The sequence below is a fragment of the Manis javanica genome, chromosome 9, assembly GCF_040802235.1.
Source record: "Manis javanica isolate MJ-LG chromosome 9, MJ_LKY, whole genome shotgun sequence".
NCBI lineage: Eukaryota > Metazoa > Chordata > Mammalia > Pholidota > Manidae > Manis > Manis javanica.
Genome location: NC_133164.1, coordinates 69064585 through 69086578, shown reverse-complemented (window position 1 = coordinate 69086578; position 21994 = coordinate 69064585). Strand labels below are relative to the sequence as shown.

At 38.8% G+C, this 21994-nt stretch overlaps 1 protein-coding gene across 9 annotated transcripts in view; it reads left to right on the top strand.

Moving 5' to 3' along the window:
* CCDC178 (coiled-coil domain containing 178) overlaps positions 1 to 21994 on the top strand; it is a 568079-nt gene that overhangs the window by 170916 nt on the left and 375169 nt on the right. For all 9 annotated transcript variants that reach the window (XR_012121114.1, XR_012121113.1, XR_012121115.1 and 6 more), the window contains one exon: positions 11455 to 11638. Coding sequence is in view for 6 of the 9 variants with exons in the window: in XM_073212734.1 (XP_073068835.1) it covers positions 11455 to 11638 (184 nt within the window). In the remaining 3 variants the exon portion in view is untranslated. The remainder of the gene's footprint in view (positions 1 to 11454; positions 11639 to 21994) is intronic.

Below are 21994 nucleotides of genomic sequence, written 5' to 3'. Positions count from 1 at the left end.
TGTTTCTACCTTGGTCAGCCTTGGAAGGTTGTATTTTTCTAGAAAGTTGTCCATTTCTTCTAGGTTATCCAGTTTGTTAGCATATAATTTTTTCATAGTTTTTCTAATAATTCTTTGTATTTATGTGGTGTCCATAGTGATTTTTCCTCTCTCATTTCTAATTCTGTTTATGTGTGTAGACTCTCCTTTTTTCTTGATAAATCTGGCTAGGGGTTTATCTATTTTGTTCATTTTCTCAAAGAACCAGCTCCTGCTTTCTTTGATTTTTTTTGATTGTTTTATTCTTCTTGATATTATTTATATATGCTCTAATTTTTATGATGTCCCCCCATTCTAGTGACTTTGGGCCTCCTTTGTTCTTCTTTTTCTAGTTTTGTTAATTGTGAGTTTACACTGTTCATATGGAATTGTTCTTCTTTCGTGAGGTAAGCCTGTATTGCAATATACTTCCCTCTTAGCACGGCCTTCAATGCATCCCACAGATTTTGCAGTGTTGAATTATTGTTGTCATTTGTCTCCATATATTGCTTGATCTCTGTTTTTATTTGGTCATTGATCCATTATTTCCAAGCATGTTCTTAAGCCTCCATGTGTTTGTGGGCTTTTTCATTTTCTTTGTATAATTTATTTCTAGTTTTATACCTTTGTGATCTGAGGAGCTGGTTGGAACAATTTCAATCTTTTTGAATTTACTGAGGCTGTTTTTGTAGCTTAGCATATGATCTATTCTTAAAAATGTTCCATGTGCACTTGAAAAGAATGTGTATCCTGTTGCTTTTGGATGGTGTGTTCTGTAGATGTTCAGTAGGTCCATCTGTTCAAATACATTGTTCAGTACCTCTGTCTCTTTACTTATTTTCTGTCTGGTTGATCTGTCCTTTGGAGTGAGTGGTGTGTTGAAGTCTCCCAAAATGAATGCATTGTATTCTATTTCCTCCTTTAATTCTGTTAGTATTTGTTTCACATATGTAGGTGATCCTGTGTTCAGTGCATTGCATAGATATTTATGATGGTTATATCCTCTTGTTGGAGTGACCCCTTTATCATTATGTAATGTCCTTCTGTATCTCTTGCTATGTTGTTCATTTTGACGTCTATTTTGTCTGATACAAGTACTGCAACTCCTGCTTTTTTCTCCTTATTAGTTGCATGAAATTTCTTTTTCCATCCCTTTACTTTCAGTCTGTGTATGTCTTTGGGTTTGAAGTGAGTCTCTTGTAGGCAGCATATAGATGGGTCTTGTTTTTTTATCCACTTAGTGACTCTATGTCTCTTGATTGGTGCATTCAGACCATTTACGTTTAGGGTGATTTTCAACAGGTATGTACTTACTGCTGCTGAAAGCTTTAGATTCGTTGTTACCAAAGGTTCAAGGGTAATTCCCTTACATCTAACAGTCTAATTTAACACATTTAGTATACTATTGCAAACGCAACCTAAAGGTTTTTGTTTTTCCTCATTTTTATTCCTCCTCTATTCTTTGCATATTAGGTATCATATTCTATACTCTTTGTTTATCCCTTGATTGAGTTTGGAGGTAGTTGATTTGATTTTGTATCTGATTATTAATTAATTGTTCTACTTTGCTGTGGTTTTATTTCCCCTGGTGACAACTATTTGGCCTTAGGAATAAATACTTTCATCTATAGCAGTTCCTCCAAAATGCAGTGTAGAGGTGTTTTGTGGGAGGTAAATTCTCTCAGCTTTTGCTTATCTGAAAATTGTTTAATCCCTCCTTCAAATTTAAGTGGAAACCTTGCCGGATAGAGTATTCTTGTTTCGAGGCCCTTCTGGTTCATTGCATTAAATATATCATGCCACTCCCTTCTGGCCTGTAAGGTTTCTGTTGAGAAACATGATGGTAGGCTGGTGGGTTTTCCTTTGCATGTGATCTTTTTTTCTCTAGCTGCTTTTAAAAGTCTGTCTTTATCTTTCATCTTTGCCATTTTAATTATTATGTCTTGGCACTGTCTTCTTTGGGTCCCTTGTGTTGGGAGGTCTGTGCACCTCCATGGCCTGAGAGAATATCTCCTTCCCCAGACTGGGAAAGTTTTCAGCCACTACCTCCTCAATGACACTTTCTACCCATTTTTCTCTCTTCTTCTTCTTCTGGTACCCCTATAATGTGAATATTGTTCCGTTTGGATTGGTCACACAGTTTTCTTAATATTCTTTCATTCTTAGAGACCCTTTTTCTCTTTGTGCCTCAGCTTGTTTGTATTCCTCTTCTCTAATTTCTACTCCATTTACCATCTCTTCTACTACATTTAATCTTCCTTCAAATCCCTCGGTTATATGTTCCATTTCAGATAAGGAATTTCTTAATGAGTGAATCTCCATCCTAAATTCATTCCTAAGTTCTTAAATATTTTTCTGTATCTCCATAAGCATGTTTATTATTTTTATTTTGAAGTGTCTTTCAGAAAAATTGGTGAGTTCAGTTTCATTTGGCTCTTTTTCTGGAGTTTGTGAGATTTTGGTCTGAACCAGGTTCCTTTGACATTTCTTATTTCTATGTGGCGCCCTCTAGTACCCAGAGGCACCAGTCCCTGGAGCTGCTCAGCCCTTGGAGTGAGGTTGAGTGTTGCAGGGGATCAGTGCTGGTGGCTGGCGGGAGGAAAGAGCTGTTTCCTGATTCTTGGCTGTAGTGCCTGTCTACAGTGTCAGAGCCAGTGGACCAAGCACACAGGTGTAAGCCTCTGTGCTTTGAATCTGTACCTGTCATTGTGAGGGCCTCCCTCTGGCTGGCTTGAGGCCAGTACAGTGACTGCTGGTTTGTGAGCAGGTGTCGGCAGGCCAGGAGGAAGGTGCAGGAGGCTGTGTGTCACATTGGCAGCCAGCGGGATGGGGCACCTGAAGCTCCTCAAGTTCCCAACCTGCTGGGCAGAGCATGCCCAGACAACCATGTCCACCTTTCCCTTCTCCCGCACAGCAAGCTCCATGCAAAGCCCGCTCCTTCAGCAGCCCTCTTGCTGATAGGAGACCTCTCAGACTACCTGCCCTTCCTTTGTCCAGAGCGGCTGCATGTGGATCCCTGTTCTCTACAAATGGCTGGAATCTCAGTCTCTCTGCCTGTCTTAGCTTTCCAACCCCACTAATCTTCAGAGCACCATGCAATGTAGGTTTATACTCCAAAGCAGATCTCCAGGGCTGGGTGTTTAGCAGTCCTAGGCTTCCAGTTCCTCTCCGCTTCATTCCTCTTCCTCCTGCCTGTGAGCTGAGGTGGGGGAAGGGCTTGGATCCTGCTGGATCAAGGCTTTGGTATGTTACCCTGTTTTGTGAGGTCTGCTCTGTTCTCCAGGTATATGAGGTCTGGTGCAGCCTTCTTTCCTGTTGCTCTTTTGGGATTAGTTGTATTAAGTATATTTTTATACTGTATATGGTTTTGGGAGGTGTTCTCTGTCCCACCTCTCACATCGCCATCTTGAATTGATCCCCCTTGTCTGACTTATATAATAAATTAATGCTGGCCACATAAATGTGTTTGAAAGCATTCCCTCTTCAGTTTTCTTGAAGAATTTGAGAAAGATTGGTATTAATTCTTTCTTAAAAGTTTGATAGACATCACCAATAAAGCCATCAGGTTGTGGGCTTTTGTTCATTGGGAGCTTTCAATTATTGGTTCAGTTTCCTTACTAACTAGTCTTCAGATTTTTTATTCATGATTCAATCTTGGTAGGTTGTAGGTTTCTAGGAATGTACCATTTCTTCTATGTTATGCAGTTTATTGACATATACTTGTTTGTACTGTTCTCTGATCCTTTTATTTGAAAACAAGTTGCAAGGTACCATTTTTCATTTCTGATTTTATTTATTTTAGTCTCCTGTTTTTTTCTTAGTGTAAAGGTTTGCAAATTTTATCTTTTTAGAAACACCACCTGTCTTTGTTGTTGATCTTTTTCGTTGTTTTTGTTTTTTTTCACTTGTTTCTGCTCTGTCGTTTCTTTCCATCTCCTAACTTTGAGCTTAGCTTGGTTTTATTTTTCTATTTCCTTAAGGTGTAAAGTTAGTTTGAGAACTTTCTTTTTTTAATGCAGGCATTCATTGCTACAAACTTCCTTCTTAAAAGAGTCTTTGCTGTATTCCATAAGTTTTGGTATATTATGTTTCCAGTTTCATTTGTTTCAAGATATTTTTTTATTTCTCCTTTACCCATCAGTTGAATTCTTAGTCTGTGAGTCTTTTCTCTACAATGCCTCCATCCCCTAGCTTTCTAGAAACCTGTAGTCCCCATTAGTGACTTGGTTCTTTCACAATCAAGTACAACACCCACAGGTCTCGTGTGCATACATTGAGCCCTGCCCTGCTGGCCCATTTGGTGGAATGCCTCTGGCCAGTCCTTGCTGTCCCTCCACTCCTGCTTTGCAATCCAGTTCCATCCCTTCTGCAGAGAGTTGTACCTCCTGTGTGAGTATAGCTGTGCCTTCTTGGAATTTTCATATTATATTGTATGTTTCGGTGGTATGCATTTAGAACAAGGTGGTACCCAATCTGCACAGGACTAATAACTTGTTAGTTTTCCATAGAGCTTAGTATTTCTCTGTATTTGAGAATCTTATAATGGTAATAATGCCTTACTTTTAGCTTTTATTAACTATTTCCTTTTATGCTGATTTTCTTTTTGATAGTTTTGTTTTAGTTGGTGATTTTCTTTCTTTCTTTCTTTCTTTCTTTCTTTCTTTCTTTCTTTCTTTCTTTCTTTCTTTCTTTCTTTCTTTCTTTCTTTCTTTCTTTCTTTCTTTCTCTCTCTCTCTCTCTCTTTCTTTCTTTACTTATTTATGTATTTTTTAATTAGTTTTATTTTGGTATCATTAATCTACAATTACATGAAGGACATTATGTTTACTAGGCTCCCTCCTTCACCAAGTCTCCCCCACATACCTGTTCACAGTCACTGTCCATCAACATAGTATGATGCTGTAAAATCACTACTTGTCTTCCCTGTGTTGCACAGCCCTCCCCATGCCCCCCCCCACAATACATGTTAATCATAATGACCCCTTTCTTTTTTCCACCCTTATCCCTCCCTTCCCACCCGTCCTCCCCAGTCCCTTTCCCTTTGGTAACTGTTAGTCCATTCTTGGGTTCTGTGCTTCTGCTGCTATTTTGTTCCTTCAGTTTTCTTTTGTTCTTATACTCCACATATGAGTGAAATCATTTGGTATTTGTCTTTTCTCCACCTGGCTTATTTCACTGAGCCTAGTACCCTCTAGCTCCATCCAAGTTGTTGCAAATGGTAGGATCTGTTTTTTTCTTATACCTAAGTAATATTCCATTGTATATATGTACCACATCTTCTTTATCCATTCACCTACTGATGGACATTTAGGTTGCTTCCATATCTTGGCTATTGTAAATAGTACAGTGATAAACATAGGGGTGCATCTGTCTTTTTCAAACTGGAGTGCTGCATTCTTGGGGTAAATTCCTAGAAGTGGAATTCCTGGGTCAAATGGTAAGTCTATTTTGAGCATTTTGAGGAACCTCCATACTGCTTTCCATAATGGTTGAAGTAATTTACAATCCCACCAGCAGTGTAGGAGGGTTCCCATTTCTCCACAACCTCGCTAATATTTGTTGTTGTTTGTCTTTTGGATGGTAGCCATCCTTACTGGTGTGAGATGATATCTCATTGTGGTTTTAATTTGCATTTCTTGGATGACAAGTGATGTGGAGCATCTCTTCAGTGTCTGTTGGCCATCTGAGTTTCTTTCATAGACAACTGTCTATTCAGCTCCTCTGCCCATTTTTTAATTGTATTATTTGCTTTTTGTTTGTTGAGGTGTGTGAGCTCTTTATATATTTTGGATATCAACCCTTTATCGGATCTGTCATTTATGAATATATTCTCACATACTGTAGGGTACGTTTTTGTTCTATTCATGGTGTCCTTTGCTGTACAGAAGCATTTCAGCTTGACATAGTCCCATTTGCTCATTTTTGCTTTTGTTTCCCTTGCCCGGGGAGATAATGTTCAAGAAGAGGTCACTCATGTTTATGTCTAAGAGATTTTTGCCTATGTTTTTTTCTAAGAGTTTTATAGTTTCATGACTTACATTCAAGTCTTTGATCCATTTTGAATTTACTTTTGTGTACGGGGTTAGACAGTGATCCAGTTTCATTCTCTTACATGTAGCTCTCCAGTTTTGCCAGCACCATCTGTTGAAGAGACTGTCATTTCCCCATTGTGTGTCCATGGCTCCATTATCGAATATTAGTTGACCATATATGTTTGGGTTAATGTCTAGAGTCTCTAATCTGTTCCACTGGTCTGTGGCTCTGTTCTTGTGCCAGTACCAAATTGTCTTGATTGCTATGGCTTTGTAGTAGAGCTTCAAGTTGGGGAGTGAGATCCCCCCTACTTTATTCTTCTTTCTCAGGATTGCTTTGGCTATTCGGGGTCTTTGGTATTTCCATATGAATTTTTGAACTATTTGTTCCAGTTCATTGAAGAATGCTATTGGTAGTTTGATAGGGATTGCATCAAATTTGTATATTGCTTTGGGCAGGATGGCCATTTTGTCGATATTAATTCTTCCCAGCCAGGTGTATGGGATGAGTTTCCATTTGTTAGTGACCTCTTTAATTTCTCTTAAGAGTATCTTAAAGTTTTCAGGGTATAGGTCTTTCACTTCCTTGGTTAGGTTTATTCCTAGGTATTTTATTCTTCTTGATGCTATTGTGAATGGAATTGTTTTCCTGATTTCTCTTTCTATTAGTTCATTGTTGGTGTATAGGAAAGCCACAGATTTCTGTGTGTTAATTTTGTATCCTACAACTTTGCTGAATTCTGACATTAGTTCTAGTAGTTTCAGAGTGGAGTCGTTAGGGTTTTTTATGTACAATATCATGTCATCTGCAAATAGTGACAGTTTAACTTCTTCTTTACTGATCTGGATTCCTTGTATTTCTTTGTTTTGTCTGATTGCAGTGGCTAGGACCTCCAGTACTATGTTGAATAACAGTGGGGAGAGTGGGCATCCCTGTCTTGTTCCCGATCACAGAGGAAAAGCTTTCAGCCTCTCGCTGTTCAGTATGATGTTGGCTGTGGGTTAATTGTATATGGCCTTTGTTATGTTGAGGTACTTGCCCTCTATGCCCATTTTGTTGAGAGTTTTTATCATGAATGGATGGTGAATTTTGTTGAATGATTTTTCAGCATCTATGGAGATGTTCATGTGGTTTTTGTCTTTCTTTTTGTTGATGTGGTGGATGATGTTGATGGATTTTCGAATGTTGTACCATCCTTGCACCCCTGGGATGAATCCCACTTGGTCGTAGTGTATGATCCTTTTGATGTATTTTTGAATTTGGTTTGCTAATATTGTGTTGAGTATTCTTGCATCTACATTCATCAGAGATATTGGTCTGTAGTTTTCTCTTTTGTTGGGATCTTTGCCTGGTTTTGGTATTAGGGTGATGTTGGCTTCATAGAATGAGTTTGAGAGTATTCCCTCCTCTTCTATTTTTTGGAAAACTCTCAGGAGAATGGGTATTATGCCTTCTCTATATGTCTGATAAAACTCCGAGGTAAATCCATCTGGCCTGGGGGTTTTGTTCTTGTGTAGTTTTTTGATTACCAGTTCAATTTCCTTGCTGGTAATTGGTCTATGAAGATTTTCTGTTTCTACCTTGGTCAGCCTTGGAAGGTTGTATTTTTCTAGAAAGTTGTCCATTTCTTCTAGGTTTTCCAGCTTGTTAGCATATAGGTTTTCATAATACTCTTGAATAATTCTTTGTATTTCTGTGGGGTCCGTCGTGATTATTCCTTTCTCATTTCTGATTCTGTTGATGTGTGTTGACTCTCTTTTCCTCTTAATAAGTCTGGCTAGAGGCTTATCTATTTTGTTTATTTTCTTGAAGTACCAGCTCTTGGTTTCATTGATTTTTTCCTGTTGTTTTATTCTTCTCAATTTTATTTATTTCTTCTCTGTTCTTTATTATCTCCCTCTTTCTGCTGACCTTAGGCCTCATTTGTTCTTCTCTTTCCCATTTTGATAATTGTGACATTGGACCATTCATTTGGAATTGTTCTTCCTTCTTTAAATATGCCTGGATTGCTATATACTTTCCTCTTAAGACTGCTTTTGCTGTGTCCCACAGTAGTTGCAGCTTTGTGTTGTTGTTGTCATTTGTTACCATGTATTGCTGGATCTCCATTTTGATTTGGTCATTGATCCATTGATTATTTACAAGCATGTTGTTAGGCCTCCATGTGTTTGTGAGCCTTTTTACTTTCTTTGTACAATTTATTTCTAGTTTTATGCCTTTGTGGTCTGAAAAGTTGGTTGGCAGGATTTCAATCTTTTGGAATTTACTGAGGCTCTCTTTGTGGGCTAGTATGCGGTCTATTCTGGAGAATGTTCCATGTGCACTTGAGATGAATGTGTATCCTGTTGCTTTTGGGTGTAGAGGTCTATAGATATCTATTAGGTCCATTTGTTCTAGTGTGTTGTTTAGTGCCTCTGTGTCCTTATTTTCTGTGTACTTATTTTCTGTCTGGTGGATCTGTCCTCTGGAGTGAGTTGATTAATATAATCCTCCCCCACCGCCTTTGTTGACTGGACTTCCCAAAATCAAAAACAGAGGAATTGTTGTGGGTGTGGCCAGCCTCAGGCTGCTGCTCTGCTATGGCGGGGGCCCGGAGGGGTAATGGATGGGGGGCTGTTTGGCTGTTTACCTCTGCAACTGACCTGTGGAAACGGATCGGCTGATGCCAGCAACACATTTTCTGGTTTCAGTTTGTTGAAGTTTCCTAAAATGAAAGCATTGCATTCTATTTCTACCTTTAGTTCTGTTAGTATTTGTTTCACATATGCTGGTGCTCCTGTGTTGGATGCATATATATTCAGAATGGTTATATCCTCTTGTTGGACTGAGCCCTTTATCATTATGTAATGTTCTTCTTTATCTTTTGTTACTTTCTTTGTTTTGACGTCTATTTTGTATGATATTAGTACTGCAACCCCTGCTTTCTTCTCACTGTTGTTTGCCTGAAATATGTTTTTCCATCCCTTGACTTTTAGTCTGTGCATGTGTTTGGGTTTGAGGTGAGTCTCTTGTAAGCAGCATATAGATGGTTCTTGTTTTTTTATCCATTCTATTACTCTGTATCTCTTGATTGGTGCATTCACTCCATTTACATTTCAGGTGATTATTGAAAGATATGTACTTATTGCCATTGTAGGCTTTTGATTCGTGGTTACCAAAGGTTCCAGGTTAGCTTCTTTACTACCTTACTGTCTAACTTAACTCGCTTATTGAGCTATTATAAACACAGTCTGATGATTATTTCTCTCCCTTCTTATTCCTCCTCCTCCATTCTTCATATGTTGGGTGTTTTGTTCTGTGCTCTTTTTAGGAGTGCTCCCATCTAGAGCAATGCCTCTAAAATACCCTGTAGAGGTGGTTTGTGGGACGCAAATTTCCCTCAGCTTTAGCTTGTCTGGGAATTGTTTAATCCCTCCATCATATTTAAATGATAATCGTGCTGGATACAGTATCCTTGGTTCAAGGCCCTTCTGTTTCATTGCATTAAGTATATCATGCCATTCTCTTCTGGCCTGTAAGATTTTTGTTGAGAAGTCTGATGATAGCCTGATGGGTTTTCCTTTGTAGGTGACCTTTTTTTTCTCTTTGGCGGCGTTTAATACTTTGTCCTTGTCTTTGATCTTTGCCATTTTAATTATTATGTGTCTTGGTGTTGCCCTCCTTGGATCCCTTGTCCTGGGAGTTCTGTGTACCTCTGTGATCTGAGAGGCCATTTCTTCCCCTAGTTTGGGGAAGTTTTCAGCAATTATTTCTTCAAAGACACTTTCTATCCCTTTTTCTCTCTTCTTCTGCTGGTACCCCTATAATGCGGATATTGTTCCATTTTGATTGGTCACACAGTTCTCTTAAATTTCTTTCATTCCTGGAGTTCCTTTTATCCCTCTCTGCATAAGCTTCTCTGCATTCCTGTTTTCTGTTTTCTAGTCCATTAATATCCTCTTGCATCTTGTCCATTCTGTTTTGAAGTCCTTCCAGAGATTGTTTTATTTCTGTATTCTCCCTCCTTAGTTCTTGCATATTTCTCTGCAAGTCCATCAGCATGGTTATGACTTCTATTTTGAATTCTTTTTCAGGAAGATTGGTTAAATCTATCTCCCCAGGTTCCTTCTCAGGGGAAGATGTAGAAGATGTCGAAGCTGTCTGGGTTAGTCTTGTCTGGATCAAATTTTTTTGCCTTTTCATGTTGATAGGTGCAATGGTGTGCTATTCACTCATCTGTCAGCTGGGAGAGTCAAGACTCTTTCCACTTGGCTCCTGGCCTTTCTTTACTGGGACAACTGTGACCCCTAGTGGCTTGTGTTGGGCAATTGCGTGTAGACTGGGTCTCTGTATCTTGCCCGGCCGGTATGGAGGAAGCTCCCTTGTTGTGGGTGTGGCCAGCCTCAGGCTGCTGCTCTGCTATGGCGGGGCCCTGGAGTGGTAATGGATGGGGGGCTGTTTGGCTGTTTACCTCTGTGAGGCGTCTCAGAGCTATTGCCCAGGGGGTTAGTGTGCCCAGACTTCCCTGGAATTTCCAGCTGCTGGACTGTGATCCGGGATGCTTCCGTCCAGCTGTGGGGACCCTGTCCCTTTAAGACTTTCAAAAAGCACTCGCTTTTCTTTGTCACAGGCGTGCTGGCTTCGGGATCCACTCACAGGTCTTACTGTCCTGCTTCCCTAGTTTCCAGCACCCCATGCATGCACTATGTGTGCGCTCTGGTGCAGATGGCTGGTGCCGGGTATTTAGCAGTCCTGGGCTCCCTCTCCCTCCCTGCTCCAACTCCTCTCCTCCCGCAGGGAGCTGGGGTAAGGGCCTTGGTTTCTGCCGGGCTGTGGCTCATATCTTACCCCTTTCACCAGGCACTGGGTTCTCACAGGTGTGAATGTAGTCTGGCTGTTGTCCTGTGTCTTCTGGTTTCTCTTTTGAGGTTAGTTGTATTTGTTGTATTTTCAAAAATATATATGTTTTTGGGAGTTGATTCCGACTATCCTACTCACACTGCCATCTTGGTGATTTTCTTTTGCTGATCTTTTTCTCATTTTCATTGACTGGATTTTTCTCTACTTGATTATTCTTAGTAGTAGTGTTGTGTAGGATTATAAAGGATGCCTTGATACCAGAAGGGAATGAATTTTTTGAAAGCTGTGCATCTGGCATCCCCAGGCTTTCTTAATGATATGCTTATTCTTCTGAGATTGAGCACAGCCTGAGAATTAGGGATAGCCAACAGGAATGGTAGAAAAATAAATGAAATTTGGGGACATATTTTCTATAATCAAATTTTAGTTAACTATCTGGTTATTTTGTATTTTTTACAACAAAAAATATCACCCTGTTCCCTTTTTGCTATTTTTAAGTGTATTTACCTTGCTATATACCTTTTTGGAATACTCATATAAATCTTTTTTCTTTATTTTTTACAGTATAAAGACAAAGTCAGACTTTGAGTCTAAAATCCAATCTTTGATAAAAGTGAGATCCAAAAATGGTGACTATCTTAAACAGCTATACAAGGAAGCTTATCGCATTGCTGCTGTTTTCCAACTGACTAGATTAAAAACAGAGGAATTAGAAGAGAAAATTGCAGAAGTGAGAAGAAAATTCAAGGTTAGTATCTTCATGTTTTTCTTGTTGGGTTGTTTAATGGGTTCACCATATCTATGTGTGCCAAAATTAGTATGATAGAAATTATAAAATGTAGTGATTAACTTGAATTTAATTGAATTAAAATTGATAGATTTTAATTTAAGGAATCATAGTCTTAAAAATATCACTCCTTCTTAGAAATCAGAGGGAGATCACTTCTCTTCAGAAACCAGCCCGAAGAGAAGAGCAATAAGTCTTGTGTAGCTATTTACTTTGTGTCTCCTTTTTGCCATGACCAACCTTAAACTACCCAGACCACCAGGAGAATGGTGCTTGGCTCTGCTTCACTGGGCATTTCTAATGTATAAAAGTTCCTGCCCATGGTAGGAAGAAGGGATGCTGGGAAGTGCCCATGCATCCTTACCAGTGTAAGACAAGATGCTCCCTGCATCAGGCTTGCAAGTTACTGGGATCCAGAGCACCAAGCAACCAGTAGACCAAGTGCTGTATCAATGTCTTCTCATAGGCCTCCAAACCAATCCCAAGTGAGAGAGGTGATTAATTGCTGCACTGCCATTTGGCATGAGAGACTAGCAAAGTAACTCATTTTACTAGGGCATCTGGGGACCCCTTTCAGAGGCTACTCTGTCCATCACACATCCATACCCATACTTCTCCCCTCTTTGGAATTTTCTTAGTGAAGACTTAGGATCATACAGTTACCTGTAAAATAGTGCTGTTTTTCGTGAAGACTTTCTCTTGTGCTATCTCAATTTAGGACACATAGATTGTCTGCCAGTAAATGTTTCTGTTCTGAGAGAGTAGGATCTTATTTCCACATTGAGTCCAGGTGTTCAGTTGACTTGGCGTATTATGCATACATCCCTTCCCATATGTTCCAAAATTAATATGATAGACATTACAATAAAATTAACCTCAAAGTTATAATTTTCTTAGATTTTTCATTAACATGTTTCTCCATGGCCATCAATTAATTTTTTTTTTTCATTGAGAATATCAGTGAAGACGTCATCCGCTGATTTGGCTACTTAACAATGTATTTTAATTTTTTCAGTTGGTGTCATTGACGTATTTTCCCCACAGCTATTAAAGCCTACCCTTAATTCTTAAGACAAATTGCTTCACTAACCTGAGGAACTCACTTACTAAGAAGGATGTTGCATTGAATTGTTTTTTTCTAAATTATCCTGTTGCCACGAAATACAGTGTGTAGATTAAGTGAAATTTTGTTGTGACTCCACTGTGTTTGCTTTGCTAATAAACAAAATGAGTCCCCCAGCGTTATTCAAGCAAAATTGGAAATACTGTTCATCGGGTCCTTTCCCTCCCTCATGGGAGCTGACAGGTAAGGAGAAAGAGGTGGCAGGAAGAAATTACTCCACTTAGGGAATATGCCACATTACTGAGCACTTCTGCTAATGTCTAAGCTGAATATAACAGGGCATTGAATTTCCATCATCTACACATGTCTGTCTGTGTCAGTAGCAATGAATTAAAAATAAATTTCTAGGTAGTTCTTAGGTAATTCAGGTTTGGAGAAATTTAAGTTTGTAGTTTCTGCCTTGAATTGACTATAATTAATGGAGTTTAATTATAGTCAACTCAAGGCAATTAATTGATGAATTAATTTAAATCTATATAATTTTACAAGTCTGGGCATCATGTTTTTCTTGTAGGCAACTTTGTGTGTTTGTTGATCCTGGTCTGAAATTAGTCCTTAATCCATGTCTTTTAGAGATTATTTACAGCAATACTAGCTCTGAGGTAGCTCTGATCAATAACCTTTTGAACCCTTAGGCAGAGTTTCTGAATTATGTTCTATCAAATTAGTGCATCTCTAAAATGCCCAATAAATTTTAGGCTTTCTTAGACTACAAGCAGCCCTGAACAATGAAGGTGTCTGTTTCTGGAATTTTCCAGCTACTAAAGATGATATGTCTCTATTTTTTTTTATCTTCAATCACAGTAACTGACCTATTCAGAAAAACATGACTAGCCAAGTCCTGGGGCAATATTAGCCAGTAGTTATTTCCATTACAGTGTTGATGGAATGAGCAGAAAATCATCTAGTATTGTCTGAAGAATGTTACAGTGTAACAAAAAATACTGGAAGCTTTCATCAAATATTAGGCATTTCTCAACACTTCAGTAGAAGGCCTCTGTGCAAGCTGCAGGAACTTCAAGGGATTTTGGAGGAAAAGCAGAACATTAGGCCACCCTGATTCCAGATTAAAATCATAGTATTAGAAATAAGTGGAAACTTAGTAGAAAAGAGGGCAGGAAGCAGAAAGGAAGACAAGAGTTTTCTGCAAACCGGTTATATGCTAGGCTCTTTATACATATTAATTTAGTGTTCAAGATGCTGCACAACTGCTGTTAATTCACTTTGGGGTGAGGTGGTTTGCCTTTCAGTCGCTGTGTGCAGTTTGGGGACAAAGGTGTCCGATGCTGGACTTGGTATAAATCAGTCAGTTGGACACTAACTGGATGTATGCTCTGTCCAACAAAGATTCAGTTGATTCAAAACTTCAGAGTAGCCATATTAGGGATGATTTTTTAAGATTTTATTTTTAGGGTGGTATTAGAGTCACAGTAAAATTGAGGACGTGTACAGAGATTACCCACTAAATCCTGCCCCACAGATGCTCAGCCTTTCCCGTCGATCGGTACCCTCCATCGGACGGAGGCATTGGTTACAACTGAGGAGGCCGCACTGATGTCACACTTACCTGAAGTTCACAGTGTACATTGTGGTTCACTCTTGGTTTATGGACATGCCTTGATTTTGGAAAAATGTAGAATGTCACATATACATCGTTCACGTGTCCCCCAGAGCATCTTCATCGCCCTAGAAATCTTCCACGCTCGTCCCCTCTGTCTTCTCTCACCCCCAAACCGTGGCAACCACTGGTGTTAATGACTTTGTGGTTTGCCTGGCATGGAGCCTTTTCAACCTGGCCTCTTCCACTTATGGTTATGCATCTAAGGCTCCTCCATGTCTTTTCTTTTTTTTTTCTTTTTTAATTTTTTATTAAGGTATGACTGATATACACTCTTATGAAGGATTCACATGAAACATAATGTGGTTACTACATTCACTCATATTATCAAGTCCCCACACATACCCCGATGCAGTCACTGTCCATCAGTGTAGTAAGATGCCACAGATCTACTATGTGCCTTCTCTGTGCTGCACTGTTCTCCTGGTGATCCCCCACACCATGTGTCCTAAACATAACACCCCCCAATCCCCTTCTCCTTCCCTCCCCACCTGCCCTCCCACACCCCTCCCCTTTGATAACCACTAGTTCATTCATGGGTCTGTGAGTCTGCTGCCATTTTGTTCCCTCAGTTTTGCTTCATTGTTATACTCCACAAATGAGGGAAATCTTTTGGTATTTGTCTTACTCTGCCTGGCTTATTTCACTGAGCATAATGTCTTCCAGCTCCATTCATGTTGTTGCAAGTGGTAGGATTTGTTTCTTTCTTATTGCTATTCTATTGTGAATATGTACCACATCCTCTTTATCCATTCATTTACTGATGGACACTTAGATTGCTTCCATATCTTGGCTATTGTAAAAAGTGCTGCAATAAACACAGGGGTGCATATGTCTCTTTTTTTTTTTTTTTTTTTAGGAGAGCAAGGTACAGGCTTTTATTTAGAGATAAAGTGAAAGGACAGAGCACCCGGCTCATGCAAGGAGGGGACAAGAGAGTCCATGGTAGTGCATTGTCTAGGGGGTTTTATAGGCAGTTGAGGATATTTGGGAACATGAAAAAGAGTTTAGGGGTGTGGACTTGTTAAGTGGTCCCTGAATATTAAAAATTAACTTAACATAAGAAATTTCCTGCATTGATTTCACGCTAGGATACCGGCGTCTTGGTCTTAGAGCATATTTGAAGGCTGTCTGCCCAGCCCCCAAGGTGGTCTGAGTTGTCTATTTGCTAAAGAATCCTGCCTCTGAAACTTCCTGGGTGTTAAAATGCAATCTTTTAAGATGGAATCCTTCCTACCTTTTACCATGTCACCTACATCTGGGTCTGCATGCTAAATTAGTTGCTCAGTTTGCAGCTCATCAGATCTGAAGGAGGAAAGACAGCACATAGGCCTGGGCCTTTTAGTATGCTAAAGTGAATCTTACACATGGTTACAAATGATTAGCATAATAAAACATGTGCTACTCTTCTTTATCTGGGGAACATTAACTGATCTCACTGAAGAATGATTCCAGAGCTTAATGTTTAAAATTGAGTTTTAGTAGGGGTTTTTCCCTGCATGTAGTTACATTGCTCTGACTACAAATATATCGCCCTGCCCCCTCCAGAGGCCCTCACCCTACTCTGACTACATCCACTGTCCCTGTCTCATTCCACCCTCTATAGATAGAGACCTTAGCTGCTGCTAGGGAAAGGGGGTGATGACCACTCTAGCTGCTTCATGCTGAGAGGGGGCGCAGTAAGACGTGCAGCTAGGTCTCCATCAGTGGTTGGTCAGGAGGGCCTCGGAAGATGGGAGTTTATATCCTGGAATCTATTGCCATCACCATCTGTAGTTTTATGGCGTCTAGGAGAGATAGAATAAATCATGTTATTAGATTGAGTAAATAGGGGCCAAATATTAATATAAGGAGAATGATGAGCTCAATAAGTAGAACAGATTTCTACTGAAAGGATTTAGAAACTCAGTTCTACATTGCAGTAGTCCATGGGACTAGTGGGTCTGACATAATGTGGACTTGCTTTCAAAGGTCCTGGAGTGAATCAGAGACATTTTATGAATAATTTAGAATATACACACAACACTCAATTTTGGTTATGGCACAGGTCCCTCCTTGTGCTGCTGTTAAGATGTCTAATGCTATTCTTTTTTTTTTTTTTTGAGAGGGCATCTCTCATATTTATTGATCAAATGGTTGTTAACAACAATAAAATTCTGTATAGGGGACACAATGCACAAGCATTAATCAACCCCAAGCCTAATTCTCAACAGTCTCCAATCTTCTGAAGCATCATGAACAAGTTCTTACATGGTGAGCAAATTCTTACATAGTGAATAAGATCTTACATGGTGAACAGTGCAAGGACAGTCATCACAGAAACTTTCAGTTTTCATCACGCATTATGAACTATAAACAATCAGGTCAAATATGAATATTCGTTTGATTTTTATACTTGATTTATATGTGAATCCCACATTTCTCCCTTATTATTATTATTATTATTATTATTATTATTATTATTAATAAAATGCTGAAGTGGTAGGTAGATGCAAGATAAAGGTAGAAAACATAGTTTAGTGCTGTAAGAGGGCAAATGTAGATGATCAGGTGTGTGCCTATAGACTAAGTATTAATCCAAGCTAGACAAGGGCAAAAAAACATCCACAGATGCAGAAGATTTCTCTCAAAACAGGGGGTTAGGTTCTAAGCCTCACATCTGTTGGTCTCCAATTTCTCACATGATGGCCCCCCTGCGACTATGCCTGTCTTAGGTTGTTCCTCCCTTGAGGAATCTTACCTGTCTCTGGCTAACCAGGCATCTTCCGGGGCCATACAGGGAAATGTAAAGTTGGTAAGTGAGAGAGAAGCAATATTGTTTGAAAAGGTTAGCTTTTTACTTCTTTGCAGATTTATGCCCTGTGGCTTCTATGCCCAGCATTTGTCTTGAGGTATCTTTACCACTTGGAAGAATTACGATACTCAGTAATTTCGATATGAGGCACAAATTCTACTTAAGGGTTATAATTAGGAAGGAAGAAGAAAAGCTATAGAAGTAGCAGATGGAAGAAAACATGGGAAGATTGATTATTTCTTTGACATATCTTCTTGTAGAGTAACATAAGCATGTATAGGTTTTAAACTACTAATTAAATTGTGCACACACATTAACATAATAGAAACACAGCTACATGACCAAAGCAGACCTACAATTACCAGCCATCTCCAGTGAAACCAAGAAAACCAGTTAGGTACCCTAGGCATTTGTGAAAACTTATCAATGATATGATGGATATTGTCTAACTGAATTTGAATAGTTTGAGGAAAATCAGACAAATTAAAACAACACATTCCTGGGACTGTTCACATCCCATATGTTCTTTTAACAGTAGATAGTCTTTAGTCACAAGATTTTGGAGTGCTGCAACTTGCACTTCTCCTAATTCTTGGTAGAGTTCCGATAATATAGATCCAGTCAAATTTGTTGTTTTACTGTATGCACAGGCCAGCTTAGATATCTCCTTCTTCATTCCAATGGGAAGTCCAGGAACCAATGGGATGAATGCAGCTATAACTGCAACAGCGCCAGGATCTTTGTTGAAGTTTTTTGATAATCATCTTCTGGAATGACTCTTCCAGAGAACATTGATATTGGAAGTTCTTCTTCATATCGTACTTAATTCGTCTTCTGGGGAGTCAATTTAGGCTTTGATCCTCTGTATAAACACAAACAAACCCTTTACCCACACTTTGATATGTCCTTTATACTATTGTGAAGAACTTATTGGAGATAACCACACAGGAACTGCTTTTTCTTTTTTTTTAAGAGAAATGAATATTATGAGAAAAATGTATTTCCATAGCTGATCATCTGACACCCTTTAAGTGATCAAAATTAAGGATATGTAAAGCATGCATTAATCGTTGATTTACAGTTAGTTTTGTTCTATCAGGGAGTAATCTCCCTTTTCTTTCTTTTTTTTGTTATCATTAATCTACAATTACATGAAGAATATTATGTTTACTAGGCTCTCCCCTATACCAGGTCCCCCCCACAAACCCCTTTACAGTCACTTTCCATCAGCATAGCAAAATGTTGTAGAATCATTACTTGTCTTCTCCCCTTTCTCCCACCCCCCCATTATGCATGCTAATCGTAATACCCCCTTTCTGCTTCCCCCCCTTATCCCTCCCTACCCACCCATACTCCCCAGTCCCTTTCCCTTTGGTACCTGTTAGTCCATTCTTAGGTTCTGTGATTCTGCTGCTGTTTTGTTCCTTCAGTTTTTCCTTTGTTCTTATACTTCACAGATGAGTGAAATCATTTGGTATTTCTCTTTCTCCGCTTGTCTTATTTCACTGAGCATAATACCCTCTAGCTCCATCCATGTTGTTGCAAATGGTAGGATTTGTTTTCTTCTTATGGCTGAGTAATATTCCATTGTGTATATGTACCATATCTTCTTTATCCATTCATCCACTGATGGACACTTAGGTTGCTTCCAATTCTTGGCTATTGTAAATAGTGCTGTGATGAACATAGGGGTGCATCTGTCTTTTTCAAACTTGAGTGCTGCATTCTTAGGGTAAATTCCTAGGAGTGGAATTCCTGGGTCAAATAGTAAGTCTATTTTGAGCATTTTGAGGAACCCCCATAGTGCATTCCACAATGGTTGAACTAATTTACATTCCCACCAGCAGTGTAGGAGGGTTCCCCTTTCTCCACAACCTTGCCAACATTTGTTGTTATTTATCTTTTGGATGGCAGCCATCCTTACTGGTGTGAGGTGATATCTCATTGTGGTTTTAATTTGCATTTCTCTGATGATTAGCAATGTGGAGCATCTTTTCATGTGTCTGTTGGCCATCTGTATTTCCTTTTTGGAGAACTGTCTGTTCAGTTCCTCTGCCCATTTTTTAATTGGATTATTTGTTTTTTTGTTTGTTGAGGTAGATGAGCTCTTTATATATTTTGGATGTCAAGCCTTTATCGGATCTGTCATTTACAAATATATTCCCATACTGTAGGGTAACTTTTTGTTCTATTGATGGTGTCTTTTGCTGTACAGAAGCTTTTCAGCTTAATATAGTCCCACTTGTTCATTTTTGCTGTTGTTTTCCTTGCCCTGGGAGATATGTTCTAGAAGAGTTCACTCATGTTTATGTCTAAGAATTTTTTGCCTATGTTTTTTTCTAAGAGTTTTATGGTTTCTTGACTTACATTCAGGTCTTTGATCCATTTTGAATTTACTTTTGTGTATGGGGTTAGACAATGGTCCAGTTTCATTCTCTTACATGTAGCTGTCCAGTTTTGCCAGCACCATCTGTTGAAGAGACTGTCATTTCCCCATTGTATGTCCATGGCTCCTTTACCAAATATTAATTGGCCATATATGTTTGAGTTAATGTCTGGAGTCTCTAATCTGTTCCATGGTTCTGTGGTTCTGTTCTTGTCCCACTACCAAATTGTCTTGATTACTGTGGCTTTGTAGTAGAGCTTGAAGTTGTCCCCTGCTTTATACTTCCTTCTCAGGATTGCTTTGGCTATTCAGGGTCTTTGGTGTTTCCATATGAATTTTTGAACTATTTGTTCCAGTTTGTTGAAGAATGTTGCTGGTAATTTGATAGGGATTGCATCAAATCTGTATATTGCTTTGGGCAGGATGGCCATTTTGATGAAATTAATTCTTCCTAGCCACGAGCATGGGATGAGTTTTCATTTGTTAGTGTCCCCTTTAATTTCTCTTAAGAGTGACTTGTAGTTTTCAGGGTATAGGTCTTTCACTTCTTTGGTTAGGTTTACTCCTAGGTATTTTATTCTTTTTGATGCAATTGTGAATGGAGTTGTTATCCTGATTTCTCTTTCTATTGCTTCATTGTTAGTGTATAGGAAAGCCGTGGATTTCTGTGTGTTGATTTTGTATCCTGCAACTTTGCTGTATTCCGATATCAGTTCTGGTAGTTTTGGAGTGGAGTCTTTAGGGTTTTTTATGTACAATATCATGTCATCTGCAAATAGTGACAGTTAACTTCTTCTTTACCAATCTGGATTCCTTGTATTTCTTTGTTTTTTCTGATTGCCGTGGCTAAGACCTCCAGTACTATGTTAAATAACCGTGGGGAGAGTGGGTATCCCTGACTTGTTCCTGATCTCAGAGGAAAAGCTTTCAGCTTCTCGCTGTTCAGTATAATGTTGGCTGTGGGTTTATCATATATGGCCTTTATTATGTTGAAGTACTTTCCCTCTATACCCATTTTGCTGAGAGTTTTTATCATGAATGGATGTTGAATTTTGTCAAATGCTTTTTCAGAATCTCTGGAGATGATCATCTGGTTTTGTATTTCTTTTTGTTGATGTGGTGGATGATGTTGATGGATTTTCGGTTGTTGTACCATCCTTGCATCCCTGGGATGAATCCCACTTTGTCATGGTGTATGATCCTTTTGATATGTTTTTTAATTTCGTTTGCCTATATTTTATTGAATATTTTTGCATCTACATTCATCAGGGATTTTGGTCTGTAATTTTCTTTTATGGTGGGGTCTTTGCCTGGTTTTGGTATTAGGGTGATGTTGGTTCATAGAATGAGTTTGGGAGTATTCCCTCCTCTTCTATTTTTTGGAAATCCTTAAGGAGAATGGGCATTATGTGTTCTCTGTGTGTCTGATAAAATTCCGAGGTAAATCTGTCCGGCTCAGGGGTTTTGTTCTTGGGTAGGTTTGATTACCGTTTCAATTTCTTTGCTCGTAATTGGTGTGTTTAACTTTTGTGTTTCTTCCTTGGTCAGTCTTGGAAGGTTGTATTTTTCTAAGAAGTTGTCCATTTCTTCTAGGTTTTCCAGCTTGTTGGCATATAGGTTTTCATAGTCGTCTTTAATAATACTTTGTATTTCTGTGAAGTCTGTCGTGATTTTTCTGTTCTCATTTCTGATTCTGTTGATTTGTGTTGATACTCTTTTTCTCTTAATAAGTTTGGCTAGAGCCTTATCTATTTTGTTTATTTTCTCAAAGAACCAGGTCTTGGTTTCATTGATTTTTGCTATTGTTTTATTCTTCTCAATTTTGTTTATTTCTTCTCTGATCTTTATTATGTCCCTCCTTCTGCTAACTTTATGCCTCATTTGTTCTTCTTTTTCCAGTTTCGATAATTGTGATGTTAGACTATTCATTTGGGATTGTTCTTCCTTCTTTAAATATGCCTGGATTGCTATATACTTTCCTCTTAAGACTGCTTTTGCTGCGTCCCACAGAAGTTGGGGCTTTGTGTTGTTGTTGTCATTTGTTTCCATATATTGCTGGATCTCCATTTTAATTTGGTCATTGATGCATTGATTATTTAGGAGCATGTTGTTAAGCCTCCATGTGTTTGTGAGCCTTTTTGCTTTCTTTGTACAATTTATTTCTAGTTTTATACCTTGGTGTTCTGTAATGTTAGTTGGTAGGATTTCAATCTTTTTTAATTTACTGAGGCTCTTTTTGTGGCCTAGTATGTGGTCTATTCTGGAGAATGTTACATGTGCACTTGAGAAGAATGTGTATCCTGTTTCTTTTGGGTGTAGAGTTCTATAGATATCTATTAGGTTGATCTGTTCTAGTGTGTTGTTCAGTGCCTCTGTGTCCTTACTTATTTTCTGTC